The sequence below is a fragment of the Athene cunicularia genome (genome assembly GCF_003259725.1).
Source record: "Athene cunicularia isolate RWA chromosome 2 unlocalized genomic scaffold, athCun1 chr2_part1, whole genome shotgun sequence".
Lineage (NCBI taxonomy): Eukaryota > Metazoa > Chordata > Aves > Strigiformes > Strigidae > Athene > Athene cunicularia.
In genome coordinates this window covers 113,613,570-113,631,137 of record NW_020799095.1, presented here as the reverse complement: position 1 = coordinate 113,631,137, position 17,568 = coordinate 113,613,570, and the positions used below count along the sequence as shown (strand labels likewise).

General features: G+C 37.4%; 1 protein-coding gene across 4 annotated transcripts in view; it reads left to right on the top strand.

The window, feature by feature from the left end:
• Positions 1-17,568, top strand: part of TOX (thymocyte selection associated high mobility group box) — a 254,818-nt gene that overhangs the window by 155,653 nt on the left and 81,597 nt on the right. For all 4 annotated transcript variants that reach the window (XM_026843607.1, XM_026843608.1, XM_026843604.1 and 1 more), the window contains exon 3: positions 6,420-6,662. In XM_026843607.1, the coding sequence (XP_026699408.1) occupies positions 6,420-6,662 (243 nt within the window). The remainder of the gene's footprint in view (positions 1-6,419; positions 6,663-17,568) is intronic.

Below are 17,568 nucleotides of genomic sequence, written 5' to 3'. Positions count from 1 at the left end.
AGGAATCACTTTGGGGGTCTAAAAAAGATTTGCACTTCTCTTATAAATTTACTCAAACTTTCTAAACAGGAAAACTGTTCAGCTGGGTCATTAAGGGGAAGTTTAAATGCTTCGATTACAGTATTGTTGTTTGCAGAGCCCAGATCTTGTCATCTTTTATCTTCTCCTTATTGTCACCTTTAAAATGTATTTCAAATTAAAACCTTTGTTGAAAACATGTTTCCCAGCAAACTGCTATAGTGTATGTATAAAATTAGTGTAATTAACGAAAAGGCTCTCAAGAGTGGAATCTTAAAGATGTCCACTCTTTTACATAATTCTGAAATTGTGATTGTTTTAAATCAATAATATCATTGTCAGCACATTCTCCTTCTTGAAAACAGAATTCATCTGGTACTGGAAAATTAATGTTTTGCTTGAGGCTTTGCCCTTTACCTAATGTAAATTAGAGAAATTGATTAACACAATAGAAAAAAGTTATACCTTCCCCTGTAATATATTTTTGATAGCTGTTCCTTGATAAATTAGTATATTGTGTGTTTTTAAATGAATATGATTTATTGCTGTTGTCTGCCGTATGAAGAAACACAAAAAAATTGTTTGCAGGATCATTGACTTGAACATATCAATGGCACTGTTGGACAATTCTTGCTGAGTGTTAAGATGATTTATGTAACAGACCGAAGGTTTCCACAGTAATGCATTATAGTCTCAAGCTATCAAGCCTTGTTCATGCAGAGACAAAAGAAGCTGAAAAACACTTGCTTCTGAAAGCCCTCAGTTTAGAAACTAGAGATAAGGTTGATCCTATTAAAACTCCTAGAAATATCTGCTATCAAATATATTATCCTAACTTTCATACGTGCATAAGGTACGTTGCTGTTTTTCCTCTTCTAATGAGCTCATTGTTTTTACATTACTCTCGATTCATAAGTATTTCAGTTATGTAACAATGTGTTCAATAATAGAAGAGGAGACAGCCTGAAGCATCTATCTTTTAAAAACTGGCATCTTTCCACAGTTCAGATGCAGAAGCCTTGGTGCAAATGAAAAATTAAGACACGCTCTGCATAGTTGGCAGTACCATTCATTTGATTTAAATTAAATATCTATAGGCAAATTCCCAATTTTTAAGGAACTGTTGCTAATACTAGATTCTCTTGAGTGTATGCATGGTGACTGACACAACCACTGAGCCCACAAATTAGACTTACTTAATGTAAGTTGTCTTCTGTGCTGTCATGTAGTAACAGTCCTACTCTTTCCAGAGGGATTTATATTGGATGTTTAAATGCTTGCTGCCTCTTGTGGTCAGTCTGTTTGAAGTATCTCCTTTGGTTTCCCTTCTCTGGTTACTTTTTAAAGTTCTGTTAAAATAATTTTGAAAACTTAAGTTTTGCTGGCCAATATGCAGTCATCACTGTAGAGTACTTAATCAAAGGGGCTTTATTTTTATTTACTTATTTCTCCTTACTCCCCTTTCCTCAGTTCTTATGCAGAAGGTTGTACAAGCATTTCCCTTATTTTTCTGGTAACAATGAGTATCTGGGTTCCTCAGAAATAAATGTATGTGTCTTATTAGCACAGCAGGATACTTAACCCTAATTTGAGTTATGTTTTGCTAAAGAACTGACCTTTGACATGCACCCACCCTCCACCTCCACCCCCAGTTTTGCTCCCTTTCCATAGCTTGTTGCTGGATTTGGCCAGGCTCAATGGCATAAAAGATAAATTGAAAGGGACCAGTGAGGTCATTGTTCAGCAACAAAAGCTTGGACTTGGGTTGGACAGTGAGTAAAAGTTCGTGTTCATATCATTTTATACTGGCAAGCTTTTGTCATAAAATTATAGGCTAAAGTGGATAGATAATGAAGTCTCTTGAATGGGCATCTCAAAGATCATCTGCTTTATGAAGTTTCCATCATTTAAGGCAGCAATGTCACAAATATCTAACCACAAACATAGAATATTGTCTTTTAGATTTGGGAAGACATCTTTGATTCAAAAGACTTTTTCATAGTTTTGTGTCTGTAAATAGCCCAGATTTAAGCATGCTCAGTCCTGAGGTTCCCACTGTGTAACTCCTGTCTGAAATATACTGAAATCTGTTTATAATAAATACAGGTGTAATGAAAATCCTATTTACAATAAATCCAAATTAAAGCCCGTATCTGTTCAGTGCTATACAGCGGGTTTAATGGTGTTACTTTGCAGAGGGCTTTCTCTGTGGAATGTAATAAAGGTCCAGGAAGTTCCCCTAAACTGAAGAGCTGATAAACACCTCATCCACTCCCACAGTCATGAGATGAAAGCGAAACCACTGGCAAAGTTCCTAGCAGCTCTGTGGTACAGTAAATAAAGCATTTACTGCTACTCTTTTTTGATTCAAAAGTGAAAAGGCGAGCGTGCTAGTATTTCTGTGACCAGTAGAATGAAAATGAACTATTCTGTGTCTTTCTGAATAAAGTCCTGCTGATGGTAAAGCCAACTATGAAGGAAAAAAACCTTGGCAGGGGGAGACCCTAACCTTTCTCCTCACCCCCAGGAAATACCTAACAGAGCTGAAGTTACAGGCCACCGTCTATTATTAATATGTATGAGCTGTACTTATGAGTTGTAATGGGATACAGGGCGTGTAGCCTTCCCTAATGCTTTTGATGGTAGATAACTACCTTCATTAGTAATTCCAGATAGATGGATTGGGTTGGAAGAAGAGATGCTCTAAGAAAGCCCAGGAGTTGAGACAGGATGATGACTAGCCTGGGAGTGGGAGTTCTTGCTTCAGGGAAAACCTCGTTTCTGGCCTGTGCTGGAGTTCCCTTAAATGTCTTTTTGGGGAAGGTAACAATACAACGTTCCAGGAGACATTCCATTGCCAGCACTGGATCAGTTGCATCAAGGGGACTCCACATGGTTCCTCAAGAAGGCCTTCCCAATGGCAAGGGGAGAGGTGACAGGAAAGTAGGAGTGTGTGTTTGACGATTGTAGCTGCTATTGGCAGGACAAGCATATGTCCTGTTTCTCACTCCTTCCCTCCACGTACAGTTGCAACAGCCTTGTTTCTGGGATATGTTTGGTTTACTGCAAATGTGTATAGGACTTCTGGTTTCTGATGTGCCAGTGTGCTAAGTCATCACAGGCGTCTGAACCATGCTCCTGGATGAGACAAACTGGAGTACTGTCACTGTTGAAGTAACTTCCCCGAGGAAGTTACATCTGTATGTGTTATATACACACACATACTAAGTATGGAAATACCAAATTGGTTGAAAATGTTATGTGAGTGAATAGGATGTTCTGCAGATGCTTTCAAATACCTGTCCATAGCATTAGCATATGGCTTGGATTCTGCCTAGCTTTACTGAAGAAGTAAAATAGTTTATGTCTTAAAAAAAAAAAAAAAGAAAGAACATAAAAACATTATAGGAAGTACCAGTGCTTGAATTATATGTTGTTTTGATGTGTTGTTATTGCCTTTGCTACACTACTCCTACTCTTAAAGAAGTTTATTTAAGTGTAGTGGACAGTGATATGGGTAGGTGATGTAGGACCAAATACACTCTAACTGGTTCACAACAATAACATGATTGTGTTGGGTTTTTTTTTTATAATCAGAGAGAAACTGTCTACTTAAAATTTTTAGCCCGTATAATATATACACCGTTATTACTTAGTTACACATGACGCAACTTGGGTTGTGGAGTTTTATGCCACTAGTGTTGTATTTCTTTTTTAATAAGTGAAGCTAGTGTCCTAATGGCAGCTGCATTGCTTCCGCCATTTTTGAAGTGTTACTGATTAAAGACCCATTTGAAACACAGCAAATCAAAGTCTAACTAAAGTAAAACCTGGACTATCCACATGTTATGCAAAAAGGATGTCCAAATAAACACATTTACTGAATGTCTCCAATATTAATGGTGTAGGCACACCCAGCCTATCTATATTTGTTTAAGGAATGTTTGCTTTTAGTATTGAATGTAAGTTGAAGTCTCTTCTTGTTAAAAAAGTGGTGAGAGAATACTCTAGACTCTTGTCTTAGTCTTGCTTAAGGGAAGTTGGAAGGCAGATCTCTCTTCCTCCTCTAGAATGTATTGAAACATCTTTGATCAGCAAAGATGCAGCACAAGGTATTTTCACGGTAAGATAGTGAGAGAGAGAAAACAGATGTTAACACTTCTTTGTACCTACAAACTCAAGGGAGAGAAAACTCTTTTGAGGCCATCAGTCTTTTGGGACAGTAGAAAAGACAGTGTTGAATACAAGATGTCCTCTTTTCATAGCTCATTAATCCCTCCTGGTAGCTGTAGGTTACATGGATCTAAACTCACCAGGATTACAGTAACCAAATCTAAGTGTACCTGTGTGGGATAGTGCTGGTCCAGAAGAGCATTATGGATGTGGTGCCTTCCTTCATTTCTGTTCCTCACTGCTTTGTTATTGTAGTATTAGACCTTAAGTTGACTTTAGAAACCTTTCTTTTCATCATCAATTTAATATAGTAGTAATTAGCAAATATTTAGTGTATACAGTGCCCAAAATATTTGGTTTCACACATTTTATACATTGTGGTCAAGTAAATATAACATGTTCTCTATGCCATGCATAAGTCTCCTCCTCATTTAATGAGGGTCTATTTTTACTGTATTTTCTCCCTTGGAGATATGTCCACTGATGGTTGCATCATGGCTTCTAAAAGCAGGGGCAAATAAGACTTGCAAATGGCAGCACACTCATATAACTTCCCATTAAGGCGAGGGCAGGGACAAGAGGAGAGCAAACTCCTGTACCAGAGGCGAGAAACACATCTGGAAAGCATGGGCAGACACAAAGTCCTCACACATAAGGATGGTGCCCAACCTTTTCCTCTTCCTATTCTGTTGTTTTCATTCTTTGGGATTTTATTTTGGCCTTTGCAGTCTAGCCTTCCTGTTCTATTTCATACAAAGATATTTGGTAACAGAGGTGTAAACCTTGTTGGGAAACAAGTAAAATGACCAAAACCATCGCAATGTGCAAGTAGGTTCTTCTGTGTTCAACAGTTCATTGAAAACATGTAACACTGTATGTTGTTGGTGTGATGTAAGTTTTTATATGCATGCTTGTACACAGGAGCGTAACCTCAGGCATTGGGAGGACAGTATTACTATGATGACTAATGAAGACCCTCTTTGTTTATAATTGAGCATTGATTCTTCTCTGTCCTTCTGCATGAATTCATACACCATACTGTCCTCCATTTGCAAACTCATACTGGGGAAAATATTTTCATTTAATAGCTGCTCTTTGAAATTGTGCCCTCATTTTCATCTTTCGTGAAGATACTTTGCAGGAGCAGAATGTATTTAAATCCTTGCATTTCCAGAATTAACAAAAGCAGCACTTGCAGCAGGGCTGTGTTGCTGCAGAGGGACAGAAAGGGTGGAAGTAGTCTCTGCTATAAACCTTGTGACTGTGGGCGTGGGATGTGCAAAGGGGATGAGAACTGTGGCTTCTCTCAGAAAAGCAGAGCAGGCTTTTAGACTAAACCACTGCAACTGATCCCTTTAACTCTTGATTTGGATCTAACCCTGCTCACCTCTTTCTGTTAAGAAATATAAGCATATCCACCCCTATCCCTCAAATGAGCCTACCTGCTGTATGAAGAATGTACATAAATAATAGCAATTATTCACATTGGTGCATTACTCTGACTTTGCCTGTGGCATTTCCTTGGATCAGTTTGAGTTGAATGACTTAATGGTGGTGGACAACAAAAAATTAAACAGTTGCTTTGTGGGGTAACTCATTTAGATGACTAACAAAAGGTACATATCATTGAGTTGATAGATAAAGAAAGGAAAAATCAGTGGGTTTGAGACACCATAAATGTATTTTTATAAACACAAAGTATGTTCATACAAAGCATGTACTATTTCTCTACTTATTTGTGTTTCTTTATAGCAGAACAAATGCATGGTTCTTCTGTAAGCCTAAGAGCTGTACCTTTCTTCTTCACTATATTTCTTGATCTGAGTAGCAGGGAGTCTTATGAACCATTTGAGCCAATGTTAATTTTATAAATTGCATTTCCTTTTCTACAATTCCCATGAAAAAGGTATTCAGCTAGATAAACACTCATGGAAAATTTTAGTAGGACCCTTGCAATCTGTTTGAATTCATCTTCTTTAAAAAAAATATCTTTCTAATTGAAGCTGTGGAAGTATCAGAGATTCTTATGCCTTGGAGGCAATTTTTCCTCCATACGTAATGGTGAAACTCCACTGTTATATAGGTGTTTAAAATATTCTCTTTGTTAAATTGAAGCTTCTGCTTAGAAGTATGTGAGTTGGGCTCTTCTTGGTTGTTTTGTGTGATTTTTATTATTATTGACTTCACATGATTTTCATAGAACTTTCCATTTGTTTTTTTTCCCCCAGTCTTTTCCTGGCCCAAGTCTTGAAAGTGAAGATTTTAACATACCTCCTATAACTCCGCCGTCATTGCCTGACCACTCCCTGGTGCACTTGAATGAGATAGAATCTGGGTACCACTCTCTGTGTCATCCCATGAACCACAACGGCCTCCTTCCATTCCACCCACAAAACATGGATCTACCTGAAATTACAGTTTCCAACATGCTTGGCCAAGATGGGACACTGCTTTCCAATTCTCTCTCTGTGGTAAGCATTTTTAGTTTTTCCCTTCTATTCTGCTTTAAGTTGCGAAATCGTGGAAATACAGACTTATTTGAAATCCTCCAAGGGGCCAGCTCCTGCACAGCTCAAGTGATGGAGCAAGCTGGCCTGACACTGGGTTTTACATTACACTCCCTATGTCAAATCCTCGCCCACTGGAGGCGGTGGGGGTTTTACAGCCAAGTTCCTCAAAGTCAGGATGTTACCTGCTGCCTTTGAGTAGAATTACTCCAGCTTTACACGGATGTAGCTAATGACAAAAGGAGGCTCAAGGCTTTGACTTCCACTGCAGCAGCATTTCGATCCAGATGGCCGTTGTTCTGTGTTTGTCTGAGGAGGCTCTTTTCACTCTCATTTGCATGTGCTGAGAGATGTACAAAAATTTAATATCTCCTTTCTTGTTTACCACACGTTTGGAAAACAGCAAATGTTATTTCTGATTCTAGGCCAAATCTTATAGCCTTTTTACAGTTCCCAGTCCTTAGCCAGCCAGAATCCAATTGAAATGACTGGACGATTTGCTTATAAAGTCTGTCAGATAGTCATTATGGTTGTAATCTTGGGAAGCCTGATATTATAAATCACTTCTTTGAATGTTAAATCGCTTACAACAACTGCAGAGCTACTTTACATGTTACATTTTCAAGTGGGCTCTACAAATAATTAGTATACTTCTTGCACAGCAGCTTCAGACAAGATTATTTCAGGTCGATGTGCAATTCTAAGCCAAACAGATAAAAATCCTGTGGAGGAGGATGGGGCCTGGCACTGTGTGGGGCTCACTGGACTTCAGTCACTCTGCTAGATGGGCTGCTCAGGAACTGCAGATCCAGACAGAGATCTAGACATATTCCTAGAGATCCAAGGGTCTGGGCTTCTCACGGAAGGATCAGAGGCTTAAAGCCCTGTGTCCCAGCTGGGAGACTCTGCATGTAGGGACTGAAGCTGTTCAGGCTTCCAGCTTGCTAACTCCCCATCACATTACCTAAAGAAAATAAATCAATCCTGGGAGCTGAGACAGCGTATGGATGTTTGGGGACTGAGGGGATCTAGGCTCAGCTCCCCATCAGCCCCTCAGACTAACAGTCCCAGAGCCAGAGGGTGTGGTGGCCAAAAAAACGTTCATTTACAACAAAAATCTGCCTTGTCACAGGGCTTCATTGAAACTTAGTTAAAATAAAGCTGCCTTGATTTTGAGGAGCTCTGCATTCCATCTGAGGATGTCCAACAATATGTACTGCAGGGGAGCTAGTTGTGGCTTCTTATGCGCTTCTTAGTTATTGTTGATTTACTAGGATGTTGCACGCATTGTGTTTGAGGTCAGAATCTGACCCCAGGGTTATGTTCCTTAATGGAAGGAGGGGGGGAAAGGCAGATTTTCATAAAGAAATATAACTATACTTCATGTAAATGTTTTGAATTTTGCTTACATTTCTACAAAGATCGTGGTGTCCATTAAAGAGTGTGAGCTAAATCTTGTGTGGGGTTCTTAGAATCAGAGCTATGAAAGGACTTGAAAAAGTAAGATAATCTCTTGGCACTCTAGTCAAGACAAGAAGTATTTCATTGAAGTGACCTCTTTTGAGCCATGGCTATGGCTCAGAACTGTGCATTCTTTTAAGCTCTGATGTTCCACATTAACCTCTAGCAACAAGCTCTGAACAAAGGGCCTTGAGAGTTTGTAGATCATCACAATGAATTATTGCATCAAGGGCAAATACAAAAAAAGCTGAATAATATAACTAGGCAATTTTGCTATTGAGTGTTAGTGAAGATCAGAAAAAATGAAAATCAGACGTCAAGAAAATACACACTAAATTTTAACAGCCATTTCTGAGGATTCATTCAATAAATAAAGCATGATCCTTGAAGCATCATGGGCTAAGTCAACTGTTAACCCTAACTTGCATGCCCTTTGCACACAAGAGGTACTCTTAACTAGCAGTAGTTTTAACTCAAGCTAGCTTGTCTATCAAGGGGATTAAGCTACATCTCATGTTAGTACAACTGGTAGGATGTTAAGACCATGATTTTCTACAGTTCAAACACTGGCAGTATAGTTCTTCTGATTTGAATTTGATAACTTGAGAGAAATTAACTTGAGGAAGATAATTTAAGTTAATTCTGCAGTGAATTTAGTGACTTATTCAGTGAATAGAATGGCCCCATTGTCCTTTTGGCTTTCAACTAATGAAGACAGAAGATTTTGTAGAGTTAGCATTCTTTACTTAGCTTTGAAGCTCTTCTTTATAATCCAGAATCTTTCACATTTTTCCTTCAACATGACTCTTTTCTCTTGCTATTACTCATTTAGTCATAGTAAAAAGTTTCCTTTTTATTGTCTCATCAAACTCTGATCCATTTAACAAGCCTAAATCACTTTTATATTGCTTCACACAGAAAATAATGTGTAAGTTTCTCCAGTCTATCTAAAGCCTTGGTGCCATATAATTTCTGGTATATCAACTACTGCTTAGGGTATTTGGAAACCATGTATCTTGCTTCATTTTTCAGGACACTAATGAGTATTTTCAGAAAAATTATTCTTAGAAGTGAATCTGTTGGCTGTTCTCTATCCCTAATTAATTTCATATCTTCAGCAAATTTTACTTTTATTGGGACAAATTCAGCTGCAGTGCAATGTGTCACTAATTGAATTTGGTCTTTTTTTTTTTTTTAATACTTTCAACATGCTGCCTTTTAGCCAGTTTTTACCCCATGTTGGTATTTTATCAATAACAGCTTCCTTTTTGTCTCTTGTTAGAACTAGTGAGTGGTTTTCAGTTGGTGTTTTTATAGACAAAACATTAATTAATGCTAACCAAATGAGAGAAAGGAAACACAGTGAGCTCAGAAACAAAGTAGGAAAATAGTTTTTAGGCTGAGTATAACATTTTTCTTTCATCTCAACAACCAGGTATTTTCAGATGAGGATTTCTGTGATTTTGGACAGATTGAAAATTGAGGACATATCCCTCTTAAAACCCTTTCAAAACTCCTCCATTAGAAGTCCTGATTTCACACTGTGCACCACTCCCTCCAAGCTGCAGATGAAATCCCTTTGAGTGAGGATTGGAGGATTTGCCCCAAGCTCTGTAAGAATTCTCCTCTGTGGAAATGCTTAAACACACACAATAAGAGCCCACTACCAGCTCAGTGAATTCTTGTTAGGGATCAGCTTCTTACAGATTTTTTACACTGTGGGAATTCTTTCTGAAAAATTTTACAATGCTGGGAGATGAAAATTTCCCTGTGCCATTTACTGTATCTGATACTTAAATTTGGAATTAGCTTTCTTTGAAGTTTTCTTTGATTGATTTGGCTTCCTGTTGCACCCTCACTACTTTAAAAACTAAAATGACTAAAATTTCTCTTCATTATTATTCTGCTGTCAGTTCATATATTGGCTTCTATGTCTGTGTATTTCTATTTTATGTTTAGGTGAAGTACAGGCATACCCACCCATGCACATGCACACTAGTTTATACAGTGGTGTCACATACAGATTTCTTTAGACGCTCATTATAACTGGATATTTGGGGGTCAAAGGTCTACAGAATTTGTTCAGAATGTGACACATGGTGGTATGAACACACAGTCCAGCCCCAGCATGGTCAGCCACATGTGGGAGCTCTCTAAAGTCCTCTTTCAACATGGACATGACTTCTATGCCTGCTTATTAAGTGGATCTCATCTCAGACATAGAGCTGTTTAATGGAGATGTACTGATGGTCCTGTAGGCATGTTTCTATGTAACAACATGCCTATAGGAATCCTATATAGGGATTCCTTCCTGATTTACTACAGCTGAAAGTAGCCCTGGTAGGTTTCAGTTACAGCTGAGGCTTGACCTGACAGCAGTTGTATGAATTTTCCTGAAATATTCCAAGGACCGCAAGAAGTACCCTTCTAACATTTGTAAACACATGCAGGTATATACCATCCCTATGAGAATGTGTGTTTATCTGTGAAAATGCTTTTGGATTTTTTCTATTAAATTAATTTTACTGTGTGTTCATTTTATCAGCAAAATTATTTCAGATTTTTAGTGTATCCTATAGAGTGTTGCTTTTTTTGCTAAGAAACCAGGGTTAAAAATCACAGTGCTGTTTTTACATAGAGGAAAAAAAACCCTATTTTTGGAATGCTTTAATTTATAATCTTGTGCTGAACTTTTTGAAAATGTGGCTCATGATGGTATGCTATAGAAAATTTACAAGAAAGAAATAAAAGTGATTTTAGTTTCTTGAAATGCTTCAAATTTCTGGGTTTGAAGTTTAAAGTGGAAAAGATGTTAAAAGGCAATAAAATCAGGGGATTTATTTCCCAAATGCTCTACTTGTGCTGGCAACAAAAGCCAGCATAATGTATATACTTAGGTTTATTGTCATTTTTAGTATACAGTCAAGGCACACTTTGAATTCAAAGGCCACTGTACAACTGTTTTGACAACCACCACATCAGTAGGTAATGTGCAGGACATATGAAACTGAAGCAAAATGTTTCTTTAGGTCTGTAGGGAGTGCAGTACATCAATGAATTCAGATGTATTAGAGCAGCATGAATTTCTAATATGTTGCTCTTACGGAAAAGACCACTGGCATATTGAATAATGCTGCTTTCAAAGCAGAGCAGAAAATGTGATTACAGACAATTTCATTGCTGTTTTTAAAATAAATATTTTCAAAATCTTGAGGTATTTTATTTCATATAATGCATAAAGTATGTAACAGTGGACTAGAGCTAAAGATCTTCTAGGACACAGAAGAGTAGATGATGTCAGCTATAATTATTCAGATGTGGAATAATAGAAGCATTAGTTTAAAATAAAATGCGTGTCACAAAGGCCCATGTCCTTATATAAAAAAAAGCAATAAAAAGCTTTTCTTTTTTTTTTTGCATGCTTTGACAGAAGAATAAAGGCAATGAGTAATTATTTAATATTATGCCCCAATTCATCAAAGCCCAAACAATTACATTATACTTTTTCATGAATTATATTTTTTAGATATGCAGCCCATGAGAGAGTAATATCTTAAACAAAATGTGGTACTGTATAACAGAGAAGAAAGTGGACAGATACTTTTTTTTTCCTCATTTTTCATCTCAGGTAGAATGAAGCTAGTATTTCTTATTCACACTGCAGTTGCTAATAAATCCAGTACATGAGATTGTTGTTGTAGCTGGGATGTATTTAAGAGATTTTGTTTTACCAGTTTCACATATATTAGTTTAAATTCAGTATTCATGACTCATGTTGAGGCTGACCTATACAATTGGGGGTTTTTTGCACCTTTAAGCGTTAGTGCAAACTACTGACTCAAACAGAAATTTTTTATTTCTGATGAAGATGAATAATTTTCATAACAAAACAAAAGATTTACCCCTTCTAACCTAAGTGTTGAGATTTGAATCATGCTTGGATACTTTCTTCTAGCTTATATTGCATGCCAGTGGTAAAAGATACTTTTATTCTCTTGTGAATACTTCACATTTGTGCCTCATTACCAGGCTCTGGTCTTCAGTTTACATCAAAATTTACTGTTATGCTACATAGACCTGCTTCTACCCCAAATTTTATTGCAGTGAGTTATTGCCATCAGAACCACCAAATCATAAAGCTAAGGTCATGGAACATCTTGTTTTAAAGTGGTTTTTTTTTCACTTATTAAGCAACTTTGTATTCTTGCAGGATATCTTTCTTTTCTTTTTTTTTTTTTTTAAAAAAAAAAAAAACCTACATATTTTACAAGCTGGATTTTCTTACTGAAATAATCCTTGTGTGGCAAAAGGTTACAATGCTTAGTGTATGCTTTGTCAAACAGCCTAACCGTAAGGATACACAGCCAAATCTTCATCTGATGTCAGTGGACATAACTTTATTGTCTCCAGTAGAATTATGGTGATTTATTCCATCAAGGGCTCTGGGACGTCATGTTTATCTTTCCTTACTTCTGATGTCTGCTCCATTCTTTTGTCATAAGATAGACAACAGAAAGGATATATAGAGGAGCTGATTAAGATGTAGCTTGATCAAGGTTTTATAAATACCTGCATATTGTATACCTGATGGTAGAAGGGTCTTCATCATGCTATAAAAAAGCATTAAAACATCCAATGTCTAGAAATACCAGCTGTATACAATCAGACTGGAAACAAAGCATGCATTTTTAACAGTGACAGAGATTTACCATTTAGATAATGTACTATGGGGGATGGTTGGTCCTCTGAGGACTGAAATGAAGATGGGGCATCTCTCAAAAAGATGTGCTCTATCTGGGACTGGTTTAAAGACCCTCCACTATAGCAGGGGTCACCAGAACCTTCCTGTGGGTCGCGCTGTCTCTCGGGGGCTCTCAGCAGTGAACATTAGTCCATGCATACATGGTAGGGGCAACACCACTGGTAGTACTTCAGCTGGTAGCACCTCTACATTTTTTCCCTCCCAAGAGGAAATCAGCAGAGTGGAAGAAAGCACTCTGTGTGTACAGGCTATTGATGGACCCTACCTTCTTGAGGTCAGCTAGGAATAAAATTGCTGTGAAAATATTTGTGGCTAGTGTTTTTCATTAAATTAGGTTTTTTTATAGTCTTAAAGTATCTGGTAAAACTATACTTTCTGTCTGTAAGTAATAAGAACTTACCTTAAAGATAGAGCAAGTAAATATTTGCTCATTACTGTAGGAAAATGTTTGTACACAAATGACCAGAACTCTTTTTAGAATAATTCCAGGTCTCATTTTTTAAATTGCCGATGAAACTGTTGATTTACTGTCAGTTGGGAAATACAGCATTCTGTTTATTTGAGTGTGGTTGTTGAGACTCCATGTGGCTCACATATTTCACAACTTCAGTGGGAAAACAACTTCAGTATCATTTCAAGAAGAAATAACAAGGTGGAACATTTTATATTTGAAAAGACCCTTCTGTAGAAAATGTTTTGGTGAACTTTTTTCACAGCAGTTAGACATTGTCTCATAGGAATTTATTTGCTACATTAAAAAGTAAGAAAAAATATATGTGTAGCGGTATTAATTATTGTTTCTTAGACTTTAACCAGATAGGCAGAGGCTAAGACATGATGAATATGGCACGGAGAGGAAGCCTTCACTTGCGGTTGTTAGATTATACAACACCTCACATGTGAGGTACTCACAGCAGTGATTAATGCATAAGCAGCATCATAGCTGCAAGTGTCAAACAAAACAGATAATAGAGTATGCAAATAGAGAAAACATAACTCTCAGAAAATGTCAGAAATTCAGGGGTTTCAGCAGCAGAGATTGTTGACTTTAATCTGCTGCTTTAAAAATCACATGTAGTTGTCGAAAGCAGCAAGATAATGAAATGTTTCGGAAGGTTCAGTCTTTGGAAAAAAAAAAACAACAACAAAAAACAAAATAAAAAAAAAAAAAAAAAAAAAAAAAAAAAAAAAAAAAGTAAATGTCTTTCTTGAAAACTGTGAAGATGCTTTTGTGAAGACAAAAAAAGAAGGAGAAGCCCACAGTGCGGATGAAAGGGAGAATTTTGTGCATCAGTTGGAGTAGCCTCTCCTTCCACCTGTTTCATTATTTAAATGCATACATTTGCACTCCTTGAAACTAGAAAACAGTTGAGAAGACTGCACATCCTTCGTGGATTTGTCCTGCATTCATCATGTCATCCCATCTTGGTCAGGGAGTAGAAAGATATCTTGTGTGGACAAAACCATTTCCACTATGGGATGTCATTTTCATGCTGGAAGTTCATATGTGCTGCATGACTTTGCTGAAGGCTGGGACACCAGGAACCCAGAGCTTCATGCTGGTGTCACCTGTTAGAACAGAGTGTGAATTCTCTTTTTGCTAGTCTTGCCTATGAAGAGTCATAGGTATTTAGCAAAATGTTTTATTCACTGAAGGAGAAAAACCACATTCCTGGATTTCTTGATTTTTCTGAGTTGAAGGAATTTAAAAGGTCCAATTAGTCTCACGGGGTTTTTATCTGTTTCAGTGGTTTTACAGAAATATAAGTATCATTGTTGGAGTTTTGCACTGACTTTCTGCAGCGGGAAGAGAAGAAAAAATCCTACTCAGTAGTGTTTTGAGATTTGGAGAAATAATAATTTCTTATTTGGAGAAATAACCCATTTCTTATTTTTATCCCTTGTTGTTCTTCTTTCTCAAGGCAATTAAGAAATGCTTAAAGTGTGAGGATATCTACTCCTCCCCTAGTCCTTTCAATAACATAAAGATTAATTTTAGATTGATGTCTGCCTCTCTGTTTCCCTCCCCCCCTCCTTCATTTATCCAAAGTCTGTAGAGAGGCACTATGTAAATACCCTTTCTCATGTTGCGATTCCCTGGGGACAGTGTGTAAATCCTTAACCTCCACTGCTAGTGTAATGCTGTACTTCAGCCACATGTATGCAATTTAGGATCTCTGTAGCCTCACTCCCACACCTTTGAACTGCATTTATGGCATGTTCTACATGCTGCTGCCTCTATATTTGAACAATAAAGATATGAAAATGAATCTTCTAATTCATTTTCTGTGCATATCGTGGATGGATACAATTACAAAAAGGATTTACAAAAAAGTATGTAGTGGCAGCAAGAAGCATTATGGAGTGAGGAACACCTCTAAGGCATGCTCATGCGTATCTTTCAGTTACAAAACTCACAGAACTGAACCCTTTCCATCTGAAAGTGGACAAAGGCATTAGTTTACCTTACATGTTATCAGTGTGTACCCAACATTGCTATTTCAATCAACCTGCAGGGAAGGAAAAGATGCAAAAGAGATGTTACAGGTAGTGACATGGCACTCTGTGTTCCTCCCCTGACCTGGAGATGATGCAGATTGCAGTGCTTGGGGTACATACATATGTATACATATATACATGAATACAGGAATATGTATATGAACATCTATACATATATATACATATGTAAGTATGTATCACAATGTTAATCACTGAAGCCCTCTGCTGGAAAGGGAATGTAAAAGACAGGATGTAGCATCTGCAACATCCCCTTTCTCCCCAAATTGTGGATCCACATTGTACATCAAATAGAGAGTGAAACTAGAGCCAAATATTAAAGTAGATGCAACAGATTCAATCAAGGTACTGCACATGGCTACACTGTAGAAATTTTTTCCAAATCTCTGGGTTATAAGTGAGGTTGCAGTGCCGGACAGTAAGTTTAATAATAGGTACCTTTGCTATTTGACTTAATAAGGGAAGTAGCCTAGTTGCTGAAGTGAGACATGGCATACCTAATGGATGACAGGATGAGGCTCCTTCATATCCCATCTTTGAAATTCCACTTCCTGACACTGGTGATATTGGGCTACAGGTGCCTTCACTTCATCCTTACAAAAGTTACCTAAACAGAAAAAAAAACAAAACCACAATATTTTGAATTAGATGTTCTGGTCATTTAGCAAAAAGCCCTGTGTGTGGAGGGTTTACAGGATGAGGCCCTTGATGAGAAGGCAACACTTTTTTATTCAGAGATTGGCCTTCCTTCTAATACACTTTAAGATTACCTTCGTTCACACATAAAGAATTTGAGAGATTATCTCAGTAACTAAGCTTCGGTTTCCTACACATAATACTCAAGTGTGGGATCTCAGTTTAATGAATTTTATTACACTCCCCTTTCTTATGAAGTAGCATAAAAAGTGTTTAGTGCAATAGGCTTAGTGCTGATCTGGATATTAAGTGCAGCATAAGTTGCCTGACAGAAAGTATATGGTCTAAAATAACCACTGGCAAGACTTGTAAAAGTTATATTTTCTAGAAAAAACAAACCACATAATTTGAAAAGTAATGCTGGTGGTACTCTGTTCTTCTCAGCTTTCTTGTGTCTTGAAGTGCTTTTGTAGTTACTAGTTAGCTAAGAAGTTAATGTACTAATAACAGTACAAATAGGTATTTGCATTATCAATCCCTCATATCTGCAAAGTATTATATTGTAGAATAGAAATACATTTACTTTATTAAAAAAACAATAAAATGTAATTCACAATATACAAATACAGATGAGTCCCAAGTTGAAAAAGGGATGAAAGAGACAGATCTTAAGGGAGAGGAAGAAGGTGACTCGGCTTTGTGGGACCCTTAATAACTAAAATATTGCTAGGAGTTGATTTCACATCTGATGATCAGCAATACAAAGGTGGACAGCAGTGTGGTGAGAAACAACTTTCAATATTAGAACTAGCAGAAGTCCTCAAATGTAATAAAGGCAGGAATTAACTGCCATGTGTTACACATCTAACATAAACCTATTACAGTGACTACATATAATGATAGCGGAGACCTTTAAACTATCATGCCACCTGGAAGTGATACAGTAGCCTTATTTAAAAGCCAAGGAAAAATATGTGAGGGTTGTTTTTCCTGCCCTTGAAATGCAGTCAGCTCTAGGGAGAAGTGAAGTATCGGTCTAACCACAGAGTTCGATGCTCCACTGCCCCAAACTCCCAAGCATTAGGGCCGGTTTCACAGCACATGTGTTTCTTCTCACTTGGCCATCAGCTTTCATGAATGCAGGGAGGGGAAAACACATGAAAATAAAAGCTTTTGCCCAAGGCCTGGCCTATGTAATTTTAAATGTGGCTGGCAATGTTGCACTAACTTTGTTGTTTGCAGCCTTTGCCTCTGAACTGCATTTTAGGGGCTCTGTGACTGCCTGAAAATCTCAGTGGGATTTTCAGAAATACTCTGGCCTAATGTTGATCCTGTCCAGCTACAGCAGGGGCTTTCCCAGAGTTTTAACAGAAACAGTGGATAGCACTATAGCAGATGTTTTCATTTGTTCATAAATTGTGAAAATTTAGATTTCCAATTATATCAGATTAAGGGTGTGTCAGCAAAAGTGTTTGTCAATAATGATCCATACTC